The 22,892-nt window shown below is 44.6% G+C and overlaps 1 protein-coding gene across 8 annotated transcripts in view; it reads left to right on the plus strand.

Annotated features, from left to right (window-relative positions):
• LOC147010992 (mast/stem cell growth factor receptor Kit-like) overlaps nucleotides 1-22,892 on the plus strand; it is a 116,938-nt gene that overhangs the window by 76,007 nt on the left and 18,039 nt on the right. For 5 of the 8 annotated variants that reach the window (XR_015052579.1, XM_085860531.1, XM_085860530.1 and 2 more), the window contains exons 12-15: nucleotides 6,997-7,094; nucleotides 8,703-8,824; nucleotides 8,956-9,078; nucleotides 22,283-22,394. Coding sequence is in view for 4 of the 8 variants with exons in the window: in XM_085860531.1 (XP_085716657.1) it covers nucleotides 6,997-7,094; nucleotides 8,703-8,824; nucleotides 8,956-9,078; nucleotides 22,283-22,394 (455 nt within the window). In the remaining 4 variants the exon portion in view is untranslated. The remainder of the gene's footprint in view (nucleotides 1-6,996; nucleotides 7,095-8,702; nucleotides 8,825-8,955; nucleotides 9,079-22,282; nucleotides 22,395-22,892) is intronic. The other 3 variants (XR_015052580.1, XR_015052581.1, XR_015052582.1) reach the window with 1 other exon arrangement.

Consider the following 22,892-nt stretch of genomic DNA (forward strand, 5'->3'; position numbering starts at 1 on the left):
GTTTAAAGAAAGATCTGTGGAGGATCCAAGGAGTTCTTTGGGGGTCGTTCGTTGAGAGTGAGAGAGGGAGAGACCCAGACTCGGCCTCATCGCGGGAGATACCCAATGATCCTGGCTGCCTTGGATTCCACACACACACGAACTCCACACGTGCGGCTGTGGGCCAAGCTGCGCGACCATTGTCAGGTGCCGCACCACGGAGCATCCATTTCCCCGGAACTCAGGTACTGAGAACTGCGACCTCAACTGCCTCCATGGCTACAAAAGTCCTTTGCCTTCATTGGTCCAGCATGGTTCGGATCTAAGTTCAGCCGGGTCTTTATACCCGATAATCTATTTCCACATCCTAGCCAGTACATTATTGGGGGGTCCGCTCCGAACCGGAAAGGTAGTTGGTAGTTGGTAGAGTGATCCGGTTCGGGCAAGACGCACCGAGGGAATGGTTCCCCGGTAGACGACACTGCGTGGTTAATTAGGTAAATTGATTCCAGACAAAAATACCCTACACTACGTGGTGGAGGTATTGGCGTCCACGGTCGGTTAAGCGACCCGCCGCCTCACGGAATTATCCGTGAGCGACGGCCTACAATTCCAGGAGTCTGGTGGGAGACAACGTAACTTCCCCCACCTAGCAGTCATTCTCGCCACCGGTCCCCAGCCTGCAACAATATGGTGGGGGTGGTGGTGGTGGTGGTTGCTCTTCATGAAGGAATAAGTCTGTTCACAGGAAATTTGTGAACTACTTAAGTTAATGTGTTTATAATGCAGAAGCTGTTTCCCTGGCATCAACCATGCTAAGAGGGCAAGCAGTGTAACCGGTGTCGAGGAACCTCGAAGACCAGACCAATTGCTACCCACATCCAGGGAGGAATTTGTAATAAGTTCACGGTGCCAGCGATAACTCTACGAATCTTCACCAATCCACCCACTAACGCTAACAGACGAGAAACCAAGTTTAACGTTCACTTGGAGGACGGCACAACCATTGATGCCTCGCCCTGCATGCGAAACCCCAGGATGACCGCATTTTATAGCTGCGCTGAGATTCGAACCCCCGCAACAGGGCTCAGGAGCTGAGAGACATTTGTGTACAGGTTATACCACAAAAAAAATGTGGGGAAAAAAATTGAAATGCTGAAAGAATTGAAACTTGCAACATTTTTGTGATCCACCCTGTACAATGCACAACGAAGCACGGTCTGTAGGATTTGTACCTGGGCTGCAAGCATCATGAACACTTAAGGATAGGACAAGAACATTAAACGGGTCAACCCTCTTGGGACAAATCGATTCCTTCAATTTGAGACTCAAATACATGTCGCATGTTCCATTCATCATCTTCCTTTTTGCTCTTGAAGAGCATAATGACTGACATAGATAGTATTGTGTTTCTATTCTCTTGTACAATTTGTGCTGCTGACGTCATGTACACGCACATTGGTGTGGGTTGATATATATACATATATATATATATATATATATATATATATATATATATATATATATATATTGTAATAGGACAATAGCACTTATGATATATCATCAGTTTGCACAGCTGGTGACAAGAGCTGCTTTTGTGATCATCTCTCCTCTGGTCGGGAAAACAAAAGCTTCCTGATAGTTGTACCTTGTGGAAGTGTGGCTTATCGAGTCAACTTTTTGATCCCAAAAAGCCCAGTTGGCAACATGGTTGTCATTCGACTGTGTCTGACATGAATTTGATTCGTCATGGGCTCAGACTCGACAAATAATGTCGTTGTGATGTCGAGTTCTCCATCACATGCGAAAAGGAATCTTTAAGGTCTTTGCTAATAAAGCTTGCGCCGGTCTCGGGCACAACAGGAACCGAGACAAAGCATTCTATGTTGTAGTTTGGTCGTCAACCCGAATAACTGGGAAGAGTTCTTCGCTCACCGGTGCTGTCCTGCCAAAGTTGGCGTGAGCTTTCTGCTATCAGAACTCTAGGTATAGCAATCAATCAACACTGTCAATATGGTGATATCACAATATCAGTCTTCTTGATAGAAACAGAGCCAGAATGACAGACATCATCTCCTACAAAGACTAAAGCTACATTTGTATCCGGTCCCTGAAAAGTGTGTATAGTGGCGACATATTCGGACAATGGGTCATCCCCTCGTCTGGCTTCCGAAACGCCTCTGGGGTTTAGCACGGCACTGAATAATGCATGTAATTGAGTGTTTCCTTTCCAATTTTCATATCCGGATGACAATAAACTGGATCCTCATTTCTTAAGTAAGATGTCGTGTGGAAAAGGTTGTTTTTGTACGCAGGGTCAAGGCTTGTGGAAGAGCGAGAACGCTGAATGGATCAGGACGTAATAGAACAAAAGGTACAGCACAGAGAGGGGGGACACTAACAGTTGAGTTGAAGGACAAAATGGAGGGAGATGTGGACAAAACAATGGGTGTGGGGAGGAATGAGGGGTTGGAGAGGATGCATTGGGGTCGGGGGGGGGGGGGGACAAGATGGATACAGAAGAAAACTTTCAGGAAGGAAAAACTGGAAATTTGGATGGAGGAGGGCTTGGGAGTGGACGGGGGATTAAAATTGGTAGAAAAGATCATGGTTTTGGATGAAGGATCCAAATCCGTGATCATTAGAAATGGTGGTGAACAGCTGTCTTTTAGACGTGAAGGGAAGTACGAGATTGAAGAGAATGGGAGAAGACCGAATGAATGTGAGTGAGCAGTGATCCTGGATTTAGGTCTTTTGCCAGAAGGGGGTTGATGGTGGACCGTGTGTGCACTGCAGGAACCTGGTGGGTGGGACGAAGAACGGAAAGAGCAGAGTGTGGAAGATGAGAAAGGAAGCCGTGGAAGACGTAGAGACCACCGAAGTGTCTGCGATGTGAAAGTGATAGGCCCACAGACTCGGCTTCATTATGGGAGATTCTAATAATCTTCAAGGCCTTCGTTTCCACGGCGTCAAACTGAGCAAGATGTGAAGCAGGGTAGGCAGCCCAGAGGTGAGAACAGTACTCCATCAAGCTGTGGATGAAGACCTTGTAGGTGGATAGGAGTTCAGGTGTGCTCAGGAAGGACTTTGTATGATGGAGGGTGCCCAGTTGGCGGCTGGCTTTGAAGGCCAACTTTGAAATGTGGTTTTCCCAAGAAAGAGACATGGCTGATGGTGAAACCCAAGAGCTTGAGTGACTGAACTTCCTCAAGGATAATTAAGAAAGTTGATGGGTGGAGGGGTTGCCAGATAGTCCTTTCTGAGGAAGAGAAGAGAAGAGTAGGGATTGATTGATTTGTCAGGATTGAAAGACATATTCCAAGTGTTTGACCAGTTTGTGAATTTTTTTTCAAGGTCTGAAGAGAGGGAAGAGGCTGCAACCCACCTGTCTGAAGGATGAGGGATGTCACGGCAGAGGGTGAACTCATCAGCAAATAGAAAAAGAGGATTTTTCAGAGATTCAGAAAGATCATTAAGATCAGGAATAGGACTGGGACCAGAACACTGCCTTGGGGCACTTCAGCCTTGACAGGGAGAGGAGATTAAAGGATTCCGTCGAGTGCCACACATTAACTACGAGAATAGAGGAAGTCAGCAATCCATGTGTGGAGTTGACCTTGGATCCCATAGGCAGAGAGTTTGGAGAGTAAGGCAGGATGCCAGACTGTATCAAAAGCACAAGATATGTCCAGAGAGACAGCCCCCGATCTCATGTCTGACATTGAGGGATTCCAACCATTGTTTGGTGAGTAGATGCAGCATGTCCCAGGTAGAGTGATCTGATCTGAAACCATATTATTGATCTGAGATGAAGCTGTTGGTGAAAAGGAAGGATTTTATATCAATTGCGATGATGGATTCCATGACCTTGCTGATAATTAGATGGAAGCTAATAACTCCACAGTTAAGGGGATCAGTTTTTTCATCTTTATGATATACAATGCAGTGATGTTGGCTGATTTCCAAGTAGATGGAGCATGGGTAAATTATCGGGTGAAAATGGCAGAGAGAGGATGTGCAAGAACAGCAGAGCAGGTTTTTAGGACCCATGAGCTGTTGCTGTCCAGTCCAGTTGCAGAGTCAGAGTTGAGGGTTGAAAAAACCTTCTCCACCTTTTCGAGTGCAAAAGACACCAAATTCAGGAGCAGCTGAGCATGACTGGGAAGCGTTGGTGGAGAGAGGGTAAGGGGATAGGGACACAAGATTTGGAAGCAAACACAGAATTGAAGCATTCGGTCGTTTTACGAGCAGATTCCGCTGTGGTGCCATTTGAAGTGAGGGAATAGAGGGAGAGGGAGCATACACCAGAGATGGACTTGACAAGGTGCCACCAGGTTTTAGAGGAAGGAGACAAGTTTGGGGAAGGGAAGGCAGAGTGAGGGGAAGGGAAGGTGGTGGGATGGGAATGAAAGGCAGCATAAGGGGTGGGGAAGGCAGCATGAGGGGAAGGGAATGCGGTGTGAGGGATGGTGATGGGAAGGCAGTGTTAGGGGGAAGGGAAGGGCGATAAAACGTGCCCAAACAGCAACATTTTCTTTTTAACCACCGGGTTCTAAATAAAACTGGGCAGGAGCATTTAAAACCCATGCCATCTACCTGGCAATGGTCTGCCTGCTTGCACGCTCGCATGTGCAGCAACCTTTGTACCCCTCTGGTTGGCCCACTCTGAATCTGATTTGTACACTATGGAGAAGCTGTTTTTAATTCAAAATGAAAGCGTTGCAGTCCTTAACAGAGGGGGAGGGTGGGGAGCAGAGTGGAGGGTGGGGAGCACGGGGAAGAGGAAGAGGGGTGGGAGAGAGAGGGGTGGCATAGAGAGCAGGTCGAGAGGGAGGGAAAAGAAGGGGCAAGGAGAGAGAGAGAGAGAGAGAGAGAGAGAGAGAGAGAGAGAGAGAGAGAGAGAGAGAGAGAGAGAGAGAGAGAGAGAGAGAGAGAGAGAGAGAGAGAGAGAGAGAGAGAGAGAGAGAGAGAGAGAGAGAGAGAGAGAGAGAGAGAGAGAGAGAGAGAGAGAGAGAGAGAGTCTGGCAGATGCAACGTCCTGTTCAACGTCCATCAGATAGATGGCACACACATTGATGAATCGCCTTGCCTGTGAGACACCAGGATGGAAGTTTATAGCTGGGTCGAAATTCAAACCCAGGCGAGACAGTTTGGAGCAAGCGTGCGTACTTCTGAACTATCCTGCCATGATGTGGCAATTCATTGCTTTGCAAAAACTTAAAACGTTTTTTATACGCCCGATATATACGTATATCGGGGTGTATTATGTGATACCGGTCGTCCGTCCGTCTGCCTGTCTGTCTGTCCGTCGATTCCTGTCCGCACTCTAACTCCCAAAGTTTTCAACTTTCATAATTGGTACATAGGTACAGACTGTGGAGACGGTGTGTCGTGACATACGCTCGTCATCTAAAGTGGTTGCCATGGCAACCATGATGCTGTTTTCCATGTAGTAGCACAATTCTGTATATACCTTCTTGTTCTTCATAAATTGACATGTTTGAATATATAAGTGTGTGTGTGTGTGTGTGTGTGTGTGTGTGTGTGTGTGTGTGTGTGTGTGTGTGTCACAGAGACTTTTTCGGGCATATATTGTGCTCACTTGTTACTCATTGTTTTTACTCATTGTTATCATCTCATTTATTTTGCCTTCCTAACTCTGGAGATGTCCCCATGGAGAACCAAGCCACCACATCACCATCGAAGCTTGAAGAATTCTCACCTGAGTGGCTTAACCACTCAAACAAGCACTCCAACGAAACGGTTGAAGAAACTTTTAAAAACGAAACATTACATTTTTTTATATGTATTTATCTATGCTGAAGTGACGGGTCATATGACGGAAGAAAATTGAACAAAAAGGGGAAACGTGGTCTCTAGAACTGCACATTTTCACTGAGCGAACCACCGCCTGATGCACTACCCGAGGCACCGCACAGCCAAATACAGGCGAATGGACCCTGAACTTTGTGAAAGTCAATCAATATATTCAGTGACAGTGAGAATATTGTAAAGCACTCTCCACTTGGCTTAAGCACTTAAGCAAGCACTTCAACGAAATGGTTGATAAGGAATGGCTGGCTTGGCAATCGATTCGCAATCGCCGATCCGTCACATTACACACCTCCGGGAGATGCCTGAAATGTCAAACTATGTTCGAATTGGACAAATGAACACTTTTTTTTGAGCAGTCGGAACTGCTGCTAAGTTCAATTCTGGAGTTTAAATTTTGTAATTCAACTGAGTTAAAGAGATTCTAGAATCTAGAGATTATGGCATGTGTGGAAATGAAATATAGCCACGAATGCTGACATCTCTGGGCATTTTAAGCATTGCTATGCAGCCAGTGATTCGTCGGTGTGAGGCATTCGATAATGTGAGTGAGGAAATTGAAAAAAAAATGGTGATTTAATACTTATACACCTGTCAGAAATAGGTGTGGCTGAAATAGCCAAATCCACTAATTAGAAGCGATGTCCACATACGTTTGGCCATGTAGTGTGTGTGTGTGTGTGTGTGTGTGTGTGTGTGTGTGTGTGTGTGTGTGTGTGTGTGTGTGTGTGTGTGTGTGTATGTACATATATATATATATATATATATATATATATATATATATATATATATATATATATATATATATATATATATATATATAATGTCAGTGTGTTTCAGTCTGTCATTCCTTCAGTGTGCCGCAACCTCTATGTAGTCCCCACCCCCCATGCAGCACCAAGTACCCAGACTAGTAGCACAAAAGATTCCAACTTCAAGTCTGGATTCATGTGCACGATCCATGGATTTGTTGATCATGGCTACTAAGAATTACAAGGGAAACACTCAGATTGTGACACTAATGTATCTGCCCTGGCTCTTGTCCCTTCAAAATACAGCCTCTGAATGATGTTGTACTGGTAAAGTCTGTGACTTTGTTGTGGCGTCGCTGAGAGTTTTCTTCATGTCCCTGTATCAATCACTCCTTCTGTTTCAGATTATTATTTTCTTTTTTGTGCACTGCAGAATCAGTATTGTGGGAGTTGTGTCAACTGATGCCCCGAGCAACTTCCAGGCACCTGTATACCCTGGTGATTGCACCACTGATGGGCAAGGCGATGAAGGTGAAGAAAAGCAAACAAAAGATGTCGCATACATCCTGAAATGAAAGACTGGATGGTATTTCCTTCCTGTCTATTTTATGTTCCTGAAATTCACAATGGCACACCAAGATTGTAAAGATTGATATAATATCGAGAATGTAGGAAAGCAAAAAAAACAACAGATATCATTTCAGAAATACTGAGCAGAGGATGGCAGGAAACAAAACATAATATGTTTAAGGGATATGTGGTCGAAAAGATCCAAGGAAGAATAACAAGAGCAAGAATTGCTTTGCAATGCACGTCCCCTTCCGGTACCAGAACAAAAAAACACAACCTTTGCCTATTTCATATTAAAAATAACACGATATACATACATGAATCAAAAACATGCGTGCGGCTAATGTGCATATATATATATATATATATATATATATATATATATATATATATATATATATATATATATATGTTACGTCGTGGTTATATACCTAAGATCATTCCAATCGCACTGGACCACAGATAACACCCAGGCCTGATGCCTACCAATCTGTGCTGCTTCATGCAATGGTGACACTTGATTTTAATTGGGCAGAGTCAGGCCAGCTGTCCAGCCAATGGGTGTAAAGCAGTGGAATGAACACTGACCCATGTATAATAATTTATTTTTTTACTTTCACTTATTGTGGTCACATGATTCCATTCTTTCAACTGGCTGTGACTAGAGTGCATCACCACTGCTTCCAAGTATGAGGATATGGCTGTGCCACTGATTCAGCATCCTGTTACCAGTATGCCAGTACTCATTTTGCCAACCTCAAAAGGATGACAGGCTGAGTCGACCCCACCTGCTGTTAATTCAACGACCTGACAGGGGCTTGAACTCAAGATCTAAGGATCTTAAGTCAACCACACTCACCGTTAAGCCAACACCAGGCCTCATGCATAATATGTGACATTTTCAAAGTTTAAAAAGGGCATACATCTGTAAAAAAAAATTGACAAAACACCCTGACACTCGAACTTGTTCTGTAACTGATCATAATAAAACCATGTACCAAGTTTCAGTTGAATATGTTAAAGGGTATGGGGGAAAACAATCTGAAAAACCACAAGGGGGATGGACGGACAGGTGGATGGAGACCAAACTACAGCCTCCTCTGGTGAAACCAGTAGTGGACTAAAATAACACTGTGAACAGGAATGGTATTCAACATGAGGCAGATCTTGAGCTGACATCATAATATCCTTTGAGGGAATTACACAAATAAGAGAAAGAAGGGAAGGGCAGAGGTGAACAAAAAGGGTTTAACTTCGGGAGTTTGATGGAATGGGTTGGCTCATTTCGATGTGCGGTACTGTGAGGGAAGAGACGCAAGGATGGCAAGACGAGCGACGCGGAATAATTTAAAAAAAATTTTCTTCCAAACAAAACCTGAAATTTTTTTTAACTTCAAAAAGGTCTCATTGAAAGAGCGAACAGATGAATCACATACTTGATTCTTCCTCCATCACTTTGTGGAACTAGTGTAATGTGGATATAATATTTGATCCAAATTATGTTTCGGGATGTGGCGGCGGGGTGGGGATTCAGTGCTGTAATTAATAAAACTTTTGATGATGTGTCAGCTGTGTCATCAAATAGGTTATTGTTAAATGAAGAACAAGACGACCTGCCACTGGGACAAACGGACCTGTTCAGCTTTGGTCAGCAGGTGGCCGAAGGAATGCTCTTCCTCTCCTCTTGCAACGTAAGTGCCAACGATGCTCATTTTGTCATGTCTCAGTTGTTGAAAAACTGCACAGCCTTTAGTCGTTTCAGGAGAAAAAGCACACGGCCTTATAAATGGGTACGATAAGCCATCTTGTTTTGTGCTTGCAGTGCATTCACCGGGATCTAGCAGCACGTAATGTCCTGGTGACGCAAGGACGGGTTGCAAAGATCTGTGATTTTGGCCTTGCTCGTGACATCTCTCATGATTCCAATTATATCATCAAGGGCAGCGTAAGTGGCGTGCATCCTGACTATCCTCTTTCCTCCTTGTATTTTTTTCCTCTTCTCTTTGCCTTGTTTGTGTACATAGTCGAGGCTCGTGGACGAGCTCGTACACTGAACGCACCAGGACGTAACAGACAAAATCAGGACGCAGAACACGCATGCATGGGGTGGACAAGATGGATGCGGAAGGAAGCTCCAAGGAGGGAAAACTGGAAGATTGGAAGGAGGAGGGATTTGGATGGGGTTAACGAGGGTAGAAAAGATCATGGTTTTGGATTGGGGACCATCTGAGATAGTGGTGGACAGCTGTCTTGCACAAACTGGAAGCAAGAATGACATTGAAGAGTATGTGAACATTGATTCCACAAGCAGGAAAAAAGAGGAACAAATGAGTGGAGGTGAGCAGTGATCCTGTAGTTTCACCAGGATTTAGGTAGTTTCACCAGAAGGAGGTTTGGGGGGGGGTGGGGTAACCTGCAGAAACATGGGGGGAGAGGGGGGAACAAAGCATGGAAGAGATTCTTTTTTTTCAAGGTCTGAAGAGAGGGAAGAGGCTTCAACGTGCTTGTATGAAGGAAAGAGGGATGTCGCAGCAGAGGGTGGAGTCATCAGCAAATATATATTGTGACGTTCACGGGACTTGAACAGTCCCGCCAACGTAGAATGAGCCGAAACGATGGAGGCGATTTATTTTTATATAACCCAAAGACGGCGGTTCTAATCGCTCTACCGCAAACGGGACGAGGAAGGTGGCATGAGTCACTTTTCACTGAGTTGATAATGTTTATTCCTTTTTTATTATTACTCGAAATAACAAAACTCGGCAAGAAGAGGGATCCGGGGAGATTCGACGGGATGGTGTGGGATCGGGCGTGGGGAAAAACACAGACAATTCCAATGAATATACAGTTCTCAATCCCTCTAAGGCGCCAAGCAGACACACACACACACACACACACACACACACACACACACACACACACACACACACACACACACACACACACACACACACAAAACGTAGCTATTTCTGGTGGTCAGGCTGGACCGTGGTGTGGACGCAACTGTCCCTGGATCGGCGCCGGGCGAGCCGGCCCTGCTCTCGTCAGGGGGGGGCAGGAGAAACCGCGGTGCTGTCGACCTCCTGGTCCTGGCCCAAGTCCGCCCACAGCCGCCAGGGAACCAGCTCCCGCGCCAAACCGCGAGCAGGAGAGGGAGGCAGGTCCACCCGCCGCCCGACCCCGCACTCCGAGTCAGCAGAACCCCAGAGCCAACCGAGGTGAGGCACGAGGCTCGGCAAGGCTCCCAGACACGATTAAGAGCATGATTGACTCAGCACAGCAACCAGGACGCTCTCTGCCGCCACAGGTCCCACACCAAAAAAACACGAGCGTTCTGGTTGTAATCTTCTTCTTCTTCCTTTTCGACCCCGAACAGAACCTTTTTATCCTTCGTCCTCGTCACCTCCAATCGAGCCGTTTATTGGCCCACCGCCGTCGCCTTCTGCCAATCGTGATCACGGGGCGGAGCCATCCGCTGCTCTGTCCTGTGACGTCACGGCCAGTCTTCAGAGAATACCAAAAGGGGTTTACGCAGCCACACTTACCCTATCCCGTGTCCCTATCTAATTACGTGACATTTATCATTTCCCCGTTGAAGAAATGAACATTTACTAGACAACTTATCACCACTGAATTACTACTTATTACATCGAGATCCTGGTAAACTCGAACAGCATGGCATACCTAATTAAACATCCTAATTACCCTTTGAATGCATACCCCCCCCTCAAACGTAACACTGCCCCCTCCTCTGGTACCGCAGCTCCTGCAAGGTATATCACAGGTGCTACCGTACCAGCCTTAACACTTACTGACTCACACCTAATTAACCTAACGAAATAAAGTAGGAGGGGCAATGGGCAGCGAGTCGCAGCTAACTTACCTATCCTGCTTAACGTACTACCCCCTTATGGCCTTATCCTCGCCTAAACAATCATTCGTTTTTTATTTTTATTTTATCACATGAGAGCACTGAGCGAAGTTGCACTCCATCCCCCGGATCATCGCTCTTGCCCAGCACTCTTCCAGTGATCTGGGGAGGGGAAACAAAAGGTTCCACAAAAACACAACACTTATACTTTACATTCCTACTCTAAGCCTTAACGACACTATTCACAGGATATTTACACTTGACCGCCTCCCCCAGTGGATGCTAATAGACCCAGCGTTACCTGGGGAGCCAATTTTCAAATTTGCTTGACCCCAAAATTATGCGGACATCATGCCCTTGCTGCACCTGTCAAGTTGTGCGGGATCGAGTGGGACTCACACATCTTCACAACACTCACACCATGGTCATCATCACATTTCTAGGTCATGGTCCTCATTTTAATCATGCAGGCTGAATCCCGTCATGGCCGTGGGGTGGGTTACCACAAGATGATGGGGGCATCTCAGGTGCAACCATGCCCACAGGTAAGCTTCAGTCCAACCCGGACGTTTCTCCGCCCCGCTCCCTTTGATTCCCTCCCCCCTGGTAGCCATCAGCTTTAATCCCGTACAACACTCTGGAAGGGGTCTCACTGGCTCCTCTGGCCTTCCTGGGTCGCCAAGGTCCTACCCGCCTTGGTCGCCCAACCAGACCCTCTCCCAGTTGCCTCCAGACACTGTCACCATTAGCCACCAGGTGGTGAATCTCCTTGAAGGGGGTCGCAATTCCCGCTCACCGTGAGCTTCAGCAATCCCTGTGGACAAGCACATCATCCCCACCCACAAAACCCACATGACTCCCCCACCCCATCGGCCTTACATGTGACACCTGCATTTCTAACACTTCACCGACCATGACCTTCCCTGTTACCACACCATGTCCAATAAAAAAAATCAATGTGTGCGCCATACATTTCACTTCTTAACTTAAAACAACTCACACAGCACTTCTCACCCGATCCACGCACCAGCCATTGGACAGCCACTCGTGCCCGCTTTGTTTCCAATTACCCACTGTCCCGATTGTCACTCTGAAACCCAGCAGAACTTACAAACCCATGCTAATTTTCCCACAATTCTTTTTTTTTTTTTCACTAAAGGAGGCACTTCACCACAATCTCACCAGCCGTGCATGGCCCTATATGCTCAGCCCGATCTAGTCTCCCGGACCCCCGACAGTGATCTCCGGACCCGACCTATGTAAGGGCACCTCGGATAGACCTGGCGGTTCAGCAGGAGGATTCATCCTCTGAAGCATTTGGGTAATGCCCATTTCTCCCAGCCCCCCTCCCTGATCCTGGATCTCCGCCTGTCGGATCGTCACCGATGGCCTCTCTGGAACCCGACCCGGCCGACTCCACGAGGCCAGCCTGGCCGCGCACTCGGCCGCTCGGTGAACGGTGGGTGGATCTTGTAACTCCACTAGCGCTCGGACCTCAGGGTCAGGAAGAGCAGCTAAAAATTTCTCTAGTGCCAGTCTGTCCCACGCCTCCACTGTAAGGTCCCGATACGCGATCCTGACTGATTGGTAAATGTCCTGTGCCAGCTCCTGCACTGTCTCACCCGGCTTTAATCTGCGGTGCTGGAGCTGAGCCCGCACCAGATCACAGTTTGCCGCGAACCCAAACCGACGGCTCAACGCCTCGCAAATGTGGGAGCTGGTCAACATCCCCTCCGCGATCACGTTTAACACGTCTGCGGCTGGTCCCCGCAACGTTGCCACCAAATTCCCTGTACGTTCCCGCTCATTCCACCCGTTTAGTCGGGAAATGCACTCAAATTGCGTCAGAAAAGCTTCAACGCTCCCTGACCCGTCGAAATTTACCAGGGGGATCACTTTTACGGTGGCCCGCTTCTCAGTTTCTCCCTTGTCCGAATCCAGCCCAGGGATCAAACACCCTTGTGGCTGCGTATCCAATTTCGGAGCCCACTGTGGCCAAAGATGTTTTGTGGTGAGGGTCTCATGGGTCAATTTTGCCTCTTGTTCCAAACGTTGAAAGGACCGATTCACCTCTTCCCGCAGGATCTTCTGGGCCCACACAACCTCCTCCAAGACTCCGTCGCGAGTTTGTAGCTGCTCCTCAACCAACCCGGACACTCTACTTACAAAAGACGGCTCTACCAGGCCTTTATCCAAGACTTCATCTTGGCTCATAATTTTATCTTGTTCGTCCAAACGAGCCTCCAATCCTTTCACCTCCTCCGCCAAATTCATCCCTTGCTTCCTCAGCTCTCCCCACTCTTCAACTTGCAGCTGCATACGAGCATCCACACAGGCACGATGACGTTCCAGGCTTTCATCCACTTTATCAACCCGAATGTCCGTTGCATCAATTTTATCTACCAATTTTTTCCGTATATTTTCCCCCTCCAATGTAATTTCTACCTTTGTTTCCTCCAATCTATCCTCGAATTTACTTAGTATTTCTCCCAATTTAACATCCACACACTCCTGCATCTCAGTTTTCAATTTCTCCATCTTTTCCCCCAATTCATCCCTCATTAAATCAATCCGTGCACCCAACTGTACCCCCATTACCCCCAATTGATCTGTCATTTCTGCCCTCTGTGCCACGAATTGATTTGCCATTTGTACCGTCATGTCCCCTATTAAACGTTCCAACATTGTCCAGATCGTCATCGCGCCGGTTTCCGGCACTGCCGGCCCCGTTACGGGCAATGAAGCACGGTCCACGCTCGGAATGGGGGAGGTTCCAACCCTACCCCCGTCTCTCCCCTCTTCCCCCGACTCGCTGCCAGACACGTGGCCTTCCTCCTCAAACATCTGCACATCCGCCATGGTGCAGAAGTCCCGTTTGCCGCCAATTAATTTAAATTTGAAAAATCCCGCCAAAATTTTCCCGCGCTCGCGCGCTTTTCTGTATTGATTTTGTATTCCAATTCGTGGCGAGATTTTATTCCTGGTATATAATTTAGAGGGGTTCGAACATCCAACACCCTGACACCAATGTGACGTCCACGGGACTTGAACAGTCCCGCCAACGTAGAATGAGCCGAAACGATGGAGGCGGTTTATTTATTTATAACCCAAACATGGCGGTTCTAATCGCTCTACCGCAAACGGGACGAGGAAGGTGGCACGAGTCGCTTTTCACTGAGTTGATGATGTTTATTTGTTTTTATTATTAACCAGAAATAACAAGACTCGGCAAGAAGAGGGATCCGGGGCGATTCGACGGGATGGTGTGGGATCGGGCGTGGGGAAAACACAGACAATTCCAATGAATATACAGATCTCAAACCCTCTAAGGCGCCAGGTACACGCAGACACACACACACACACACACACACACACACACACACACACACACACACACACACACACACACACACACACACACACACACACACACACACACACACACACAACGTAGCTATTTCTGGTGGTCAGGCTGGACCGTGGTGTGGACGCAACTGTCCCTGGATCGGCGCCGGGCGAGCCGGCCTTGCTCTCGTCAGGGGGGGGGGGGCAGGAGAAACCGCGGTGCTGTCGACCTCCTGGTCCTGGGCCAAGTCCGCCCACAGCCGCCAGGGAACCAGCTCCCGCGCCAAGCCGTGAGCAGGAGAGGGAGGCAGGTCCACCCACCGCCCGACCCCACACTCCGAGTCAGCAGAACCCCAGAGCCAACCGAGGTGAGGCACGAGGCTCAGCAAGGCTCCCAGACACGATCAAGAGCACGATTGACTCAGCACAGCAGCCAGGACGCTCTCTGCCGCCACAGGTTCCACACCAAAAAAACACGAGCGTTCTGGTTGTAATCTTCTTCTTCTTCTTCCTTTTCGACCCCGAACAGAACCTTTTTATCCTCATGTCCTCGTCACTCCCAATCGAGCCGTTTATTGGCCCACTGCCGTCGCCTTCTGCCAATCGTGATCACGGGGCGGAGCCATCCGCTGCACTGTCCTGTGACGTCACGGCCAGTCTTCAGAGAATACCAAAAGGGGTTTACGCAGCCACACTTACCCTATCCCGTGTCCCTATCTAATTACGTGACATTTATCATTTCCCCCTTGAAGAAATGAACATTTACAAGACAACTTATCACCACTGAATTGCTACTTATTACATCGAGATCCTGGTAAACTCGAACAGTATGGCATACCTAATTAAACATCCTAATTACCCTTTGAATGCATACCCCCCCTCCCCCTCAAACGTAACAATATGTATATAATTTTCCAGAGTCAGAGAGATCATTGATGAAGATTAGAAAAAGGACTGGACCAGAACACGCCATTGGAGCACTCCCGCCTTGAGAGGGAGAGGAGATGAAAGGATTCCGTTGAGTGCCACACATTAACGATGAGAGTAGAGGAAATCGGTAATCCATGTGTGAAGTTGATCTTAGACTCCATAGGCAGAGAGTTTGGAGAGTTAGGCAAGATGCCAGACTGTATCAAAAGCATGAGATATGTCCAGAGAGATGGCCTTGATCTCATGTGTGACATTGAGGGACTAGTTTGTGAATTAAATGTTGTTATTGGGTTATGACATAAAAATATCCTTTAGTATCTTTCGTGAAGAGTAAGCAAATTATTTCCAGCACCCTGAACAATTAAAAAAAGCGGCAACACCGCTGGACGCTCACCTGGTAGAATAATGATACTGAGGAGGAAGTCAACAGTGGGACGGAATCAGCAAAGTGTACCAATGAACCAATGTTATAGCAAACATCTGTTTTGGGGGGCAACCACCCCCCCCCCGCCCCCATAAACTCCCGAAGACCCCAATTTTTTTCAAATAGCCTGAACAAGCTTTGGAACATCACGTATATAAAGGTTGTGGTCAAGTTTCATTGAAGTTATAAATAGCAAATGCCTGCCCTGGTTACTGCTGGGAAAGCAATGGTAAATCACCAAGTCCAAGTGTAATCCTAGTTACACTGTCTGTTACTTGGGAAAATCGAAAATTTTTGAAGTATATTGGTTGGTTGCATGCGTTATTAACCTCCGCCATCTTCGAAGATGGATGGAGGTTGCTGTTTTCACCCCTTTCTGTTTGTTTGTTTGTTTGTTTGTGAACAGTATTATGGAAAAACTCCTTGACGGATTTCGACGAGACTTTGTGGGGGGGGGGGGTTAGGTATGGTCCAAGGATCATGCCATTAAATTTTGGACTTGGTCCCCCCCCCCCGCCCCCAAAAAAATTTAGAGAAAAAAAATTTTTTTTTGCATTTCTACATGTTTTAAGTGATTTCCACCCCCCCCCCCCAAAAAAATTGTTACCCCCCCACAAAAAAGGGGAATTTTTTTTGCATTTCTACATGTTTTAAGTGATTTCCAACCCCCCATAAAAAAAGAGAAAATTTTTTTTTTTGGCATTTCTCCATGTTTTAAGTGATTTCCACCCCCCCCCCCCAAAAAATAGAGAAATTTTTTTTTTTTGCATTTCTACATGTTTTAAGTGATTTCCAACCCCCCCAAAAATTGCTACCGCCCCCCACAAAAAAGGGGAAATCTTTTTTTGCATTTATACATGTTTTAAGTGATTTCCAACCCCCCAAATAAATAGAGAAAATTTTTTTTTTTGCATTTCTGCATGTTTTAAGTGATGTCCAACCCCCCCCCCCAGCAAAAATAGAGAAACATTTTTTTTTTGCATTTCTACATCTTTTAAGTGATTTCCAACCCCCCCCCAAAAAAATTGTTACCCCACCCCCCCCACAAAAAAGGGGAAATCTTTTTTTGCATTTCTACATGTTTTAAGTGATTTCCAACCCCCCCCCCCCCAAAAATAGAGAAAAATTTTTTTTTTGCATTTCTGCATGTTTTAAGTGATTTCCAACCCCCCCCCACCCAAAAAAAAATAGAGAAAAACATTTTTTTTTTGCATTTCTACATATTTTAAGTGATTTCCAACCTCCCCCAAAATAGTTAGACAAAAAAAAAATTTGCAACTTTTTTTTCAACAAAATTTCGATTTCTTTTTTTTGCATTTCTACATATTTTAAGTGATTTCCAACCCCCCCCCAAAATAGTTAGACAAAAAAAAATTTTGCAACTTTTTTTTCAACAAAATTTCGATTTCTTTTTTTTGCATTTCTACATGTTTTAAGTGATTTCCAACCCCCCCCCCCCAAAAAAAAAATTGAGAGAAAAAAAAATTTGCAAATTTTTTTTCAACAAAATTTCGATTTTTTTTTTTTTTTTTTTTGCATTTCTACATGTTATAAGTGATTTCCAACAAAAAAACATGCCAAAATTATAATTGCGGCTGATTTTGGAACTTCAGGTGGATATACCCATGTAAAATCAATTTCTGTCTCAAGGATTCTAGTTATGACGAATGAATTGAGAATGTAAAAGTTAAAAGGGAAAGTTGCAAACTATAACTCTGTGAGCACTGTTGACATCAAATTGAATGAATAGGATATCAGGTTCACTTGAGTGACCGAGCAGTATTGGCTGCGGAGGTTTTGCACTCTACCGAGTGCTCCCCCTCTAGTTCTGTTTGTTTTTATGTTTGTCACCTCGAGGTCACAATATTTTAAACCGATCTTCACAAAACTTCACCACATGGTAGAGTTCGTCATAAATACGAAGCCTATTGTTTTGACTCAAAAAGTCAACATAGGCCAAAGGTCAACAAGTTATGTGAAATTAATAAAATCCTCAATCATCATCCGATTGACTTGAAGTTTGAAGAGAATTTATATTTCAGGTCACTCAATTCAACCATCCAATTACTGGAGGTCAACATGGACTAAAAGGTCAACATAGGCCAAAGGTCAACAACGTAGAATTTGTAAAATCCTCAATTTTCATCCCATTGACTTGAAATTTGAAGTGGGTTTATATTTCAGGTCAATTACTTCAAACAGCCAAATATTTTTGAGGTCCACATCGACCAAAAGGTCAACATCGGCCGACTTTCTAAAATTGTCAATTTTCATCCAATTGACTTGACATTTGAAGAGGATTTGCAGATTTCGTCATTGAATTCAACCATCAATTATTTTTGAGGTCAATTTTGTTTTTCTGGATTTTGCTCGTCTTGTGCTATCCATAACATCTTTCTTGTTTGTGTTTGTCTGTACTGTGACAAGGATATCTCAAAAAGTTGTGGACGGATTCGGATGAAAGTTGTTGGACAGGTTGGGTGTGTGCGACAAGGAAGAATTGATTCAATGTTGGTGAAGATCCGGATCCGGATCGGAATCCGATAATTTTTTTATATACTGGGTGGTTTGCCATTCCATTTCCAGCAGTAGTTCACGCAGAAATTTGTAATTTGTTCAGGGTGCCGGTGATAGCTCTCCTACTCTTCCCGAAGGACACTGTGGGATATTTAACATCCATCAACTAATACTGGCAGATGGAGTGCCAGTTTAACGTCCATCCGAGGGATGGTGCACACCTTCTTGAATCACCCTGGATGATGATCGTCTAGAGCTGGGTTGGGATTCAAACCCAGTCTGGAGAGCTTTGGGGCAGGTGTATGTACCTCTAGGCCATCCTGCCAGTTGAATCATATAATTATGTTGCATTAAGTAACATCAGTTGTTTTGCTGTCATTCTATCAAGTTCATTCCACAGATGCTGGGTCGATTTTAAATCTGTGGATTGGTTTAGATCGAGGTGAAACTGGGGGTGGGTACCAGAAAGACAAAATCATGTTTATTCCTATTTATAACATGTACAAAAAATAAAGCCTTTACCAACAGATTGAATCAGGTATGTTGGAAGCATTTCAGCTTGGGGAACAATAGGTAAAAAAGAACAATCATAAATGAGTGGAACTTTATATTTTACCAAATATCATCCTTGACTCGTGACATATACCTCTGGAGCTGGGGGTGTGTTTGCAAGATGATGGCAGTGGTGGGAAATATTTTGTGGGTACACCAAGCTGTGGTCACACACCTAATGCCACATTGGGGGAGTGGGGGGGATTTAAAACATTTAGTAAAATTTTTAACATCCAGATGATTAGAGATGTATTTTGGGCCAGGCTCGTTGGAACCTACTCCCCTATCCCCCTGCCCCTCTTGCCCCTCTACATCCAAAAGTTCCTCATCGGGTCTTGATGATTCTTGTGGGTGGTCAATTTGAGCCCAGTAAAAATGACATACATCCCTGGGAGTGTAATGGAACACAGGTACAGTCACACAGTGAGTAGCATTAAAATGTATGGAAAGGTTGACGTGTAAATCAACAACCAGGAGCAATCCGTCAGAGGATTCAGAAAATATACTGCAAGTTAAAAGATAAAAAGCTAAAGGAGTAGTATTGATTGTAACCCTGCTCTCCTCGAATATTGATCATAGCCCCCCCACTCCCCCTCCCCCTGCCGAATCAGAGGATTCATTGTAACCCCATCACCTCCATTAAGTAATTGTAGAGGGTACTGTCAAGCTGTCGAGAGGACGTTTGCCCCACCATTTCAAATATTGGGGCTTTACTCCCCTCCTCTCTCGGTGCCATTGGATTGAATGCCAGGGTGTATTAACTGTCAGTGTGACATACTGTTGTTAGGTGTTGTTTCCTCTTTTTGTATGCAACAAATGCTTGCCGATAGCATTATCTGCTGTGGGCACGGCTGTACCGCTGATGCAGTGCCCCCTATATGTTAGAGCAGGAATTTTGAATTTGTTCAGGGTCCTGGCGATGACTCACCAACTTTTTGCGAAGGGCAGAATGGGATCTTTGATTTCCATCAATTTATGCCGACAGATGGGGGCACCCAGTTGAACGTCCATCCGAGGGACGGCACACACATGACACATTGATGCCTCGCCCTCCGTGAAAAACACCAGGTGACGAGGATGACAGTTGATAGCAGGGTTGAGATAGAAACCAGGCTTGACAGATCCGAGGTGAGTGTACATATGTACCTCTTCACTATCCTGCCAGCCCGATGTCCCAGTAAATACTGTGAAAACAGACATGTCTTGCCATTGTGGGTTTGTGATTGGTTGTGCTGTGGAATGCATACGTGTGTCAAATACTTTCATGAAAAAAGAAGAAAAGTTCACCATCTCTGCTCCTGAATATAAATCCATCATACTTTTGTTTGTTTTTTTTGGTTCATTATTCTCTTCCTTGGTTTGCCTCAGTACGCTCCTCTATTGAAGGTGGACAGAGGTTACGTATTCACCCCTGTCTGTGTGTTTGTTACTTGTGAAGTTGAAGATTCTGTCTTTGTCTGTATGTCAATAGCCTTCAGGTCACATTTCTACTCCAGTCTTCACGAAACTTAACCACACGGTAGAAGTAGCCACACGCAAGAGGACTATTGTTTTTGAGGTTAATAGGTCAAAATATAAAATGTCAAGGTCACATAAATTGTCAATTTTCATCCGATTCACACGTATATATGTATGTATACATATATATATATATATATATATATATATATATATATATATATATATATATATATATATATATTGCATAGAAACCAAAAAACACAGTGGATGGTGTCCTGTCATCGAGGTGAAGCCTTGGTTGACCCATGTGAGTATGTCTATTAATTACATACTGTTTGAACATGAGTTGGACCATGACCAGTGACTTCGTCTATTAATTACATATTATTAGACCATGACTTCGTCTATTAATTACATATTATTAGACCATGACTACCTCTATTAATTACATATTATTGGACCATGACTACGTTTATTAATTACATGTTATTGGACCATGACTACGTCTATTAATTACATATTATTGGACCATGACTACGTCTATTAATTACATATTATTGGACCATGACTACGTTTATTAATTACATGTTATTGGACCATGACTACATCTATTAATTACATATTATTAGACCATGATTACGTCTATTAATTACATATTATTGGACCATGACTACGTCTATTAATTACATATTATTGGATCATGACTATGTCTATTAATTACATATTATTGGACCACGACTACGTCTATTAATTATGGACTATTTTTACCCCCAATCTTTTTTGTACACAACCAAAAATTTGAAATCACATTCACCTCATGACCCAAATGGTACTGGTACTTACCATAAAAATTGTCGAATAAAGCACTTTCGATGTGAAACCCCCCCCTCAAAAACTAGGATTTGTGAGAAGTTGGCAAGCTGAACAAGGTGTATGCTGTCAGATCAAGTGTGGTGTCTTTTTGGACTTCAACACAAAACCATTCAATTTCACTAAATCTGTCAAAGTTTCACATTAATGACTAAACATGATATTTATTGAGAAAGTCAAAAAATAAAATTAAAAATAAATATAAAATCTAAAATTAACCTTCCAACTGGGGACTTTTATGACCTCAAGTCAGAATCACTCGATTTCATTCAATCTGCTGAAGTTTCATATCAATGAGAAAATACAATTATTTTGATTGGATATGTTTTTGTGAGAAAGTAAACAACCATAAACATAAATTATTTTTTTTTAGAGGACTTGCTCGATATAAATTCCATGTGAAGTAATCAGATATGCAAAAGAAAGAAATTGAATGAAAACAACGGGGGGTCTTTTTGGACCCCAGAAAGTATTTGCTTGTTACTCTGTGCAGCAAGGTTGGGATCTCAAAACATCATACATATTTATTACCGGCACATATGGGGTTGCATCAAAGCACGATGTCTTGGTGCCCTTGTCATCACTGCCACCAGTTATAAAGTGGCACTTGTACTTATGTCTCTTATTAATTACCAAACACACCAGTACACAAACTCCACACAAAATACACCACATAAAACGACACAAATACCACACAAAATAGGAGGAGGAGAGGAGATTGGGACCATACTCTGTGCAGAGCGTTGGTACTGCTTAGGCACTCTCCTTGGCTATTGGGCACAATCCTGGACGGGTTGCCACTCCAACACAGGATACCAGCATGCTGGCACTATCATTGACACTGTCATGCTGGTACCAGCATGACACAAAATACACCACATAAAACTACACAAACACCACAAAAAACAAGTCCTGGCGAGGGTCTGCAATCTCTGATTGTTCTTTGTGTTCTGCACGCATGATTGGGAAATTACCCCTCCGTAATTCTGGAGGAATTAAACCGTCCATAAGGATGGGTTCTTTGTTAATCTCTAAAATGAGAACACACGTTTTGCATCGATTTTTTTTTTCTTCTATTTCAAGTGAAGTTGCTTTGACTATAATTAATTTTTTTGTTGTTGTTGATCTCAAATAAGCAATACCTGCACAAAACTACTGACTGGTGTGATGTCGTGCCAGGTACGGCTACCTGTGAAGTGGATGGCACTGGAGAGCATCTTTGATGGAGTGTACACATCCCAGAGTGATGTTTGGTCTTACGGAGTGCTCCTCTGGGAGATATTCTCCTTGGGTAAAGCTGCCGTATCACACGTGAAACAATTCCAGTAATAATCTAATGGTTCCTATTTGCAGGGAATTTGATGTTATTGGTTGGTGGGGAGGGTAGGTGATTAAAGGATGCAAGTGGTGAGGTCTGAGACGCGTTAACGTAGTGAAACCAAGAAGAAGATTAAAAACCAAGTCCTTTGCTCTTTCAAACCGGACCTGAATTCCTCTACATTTGCAAATATACACAAGCTGCACATCCATGAGAATCCCAAAGCTACACACCCCAATCAGCCGCCGGACCAGTTTAGTCACTTGCTCGCAAGTAGTCAGCAACAGCATAGACAGAGAGGCGCACCACCGAGGCTCCCAAACATGTACCATGTGCAATGCTAAAAGCAGTCATCATAAATATCAAAACCTAATCACGTATCTCACTCTTAATTGGAGGAACCAACCAATCAGCTCTCAACTCATCAATTGTGCCCAACTGTGGCTCGGATTTTCTACATTTAACCACTTG

The sequence above is a fragment of the Eptatretus burgeri genome, chromosome 16 (assembly GCF_056783735.1).
Source record: "Eptatretus burgeri isolate ZD-2024b chromosome 16, Ebu_testis_v1, whole genome shotgun sequence".
Classification (NCBI taxonomy): Eukaryota; Metazoa; Chordata; class Myxini; order Myxiniformes; family Myxinidae; genus Eptatretus; species Eptatretus burgeri.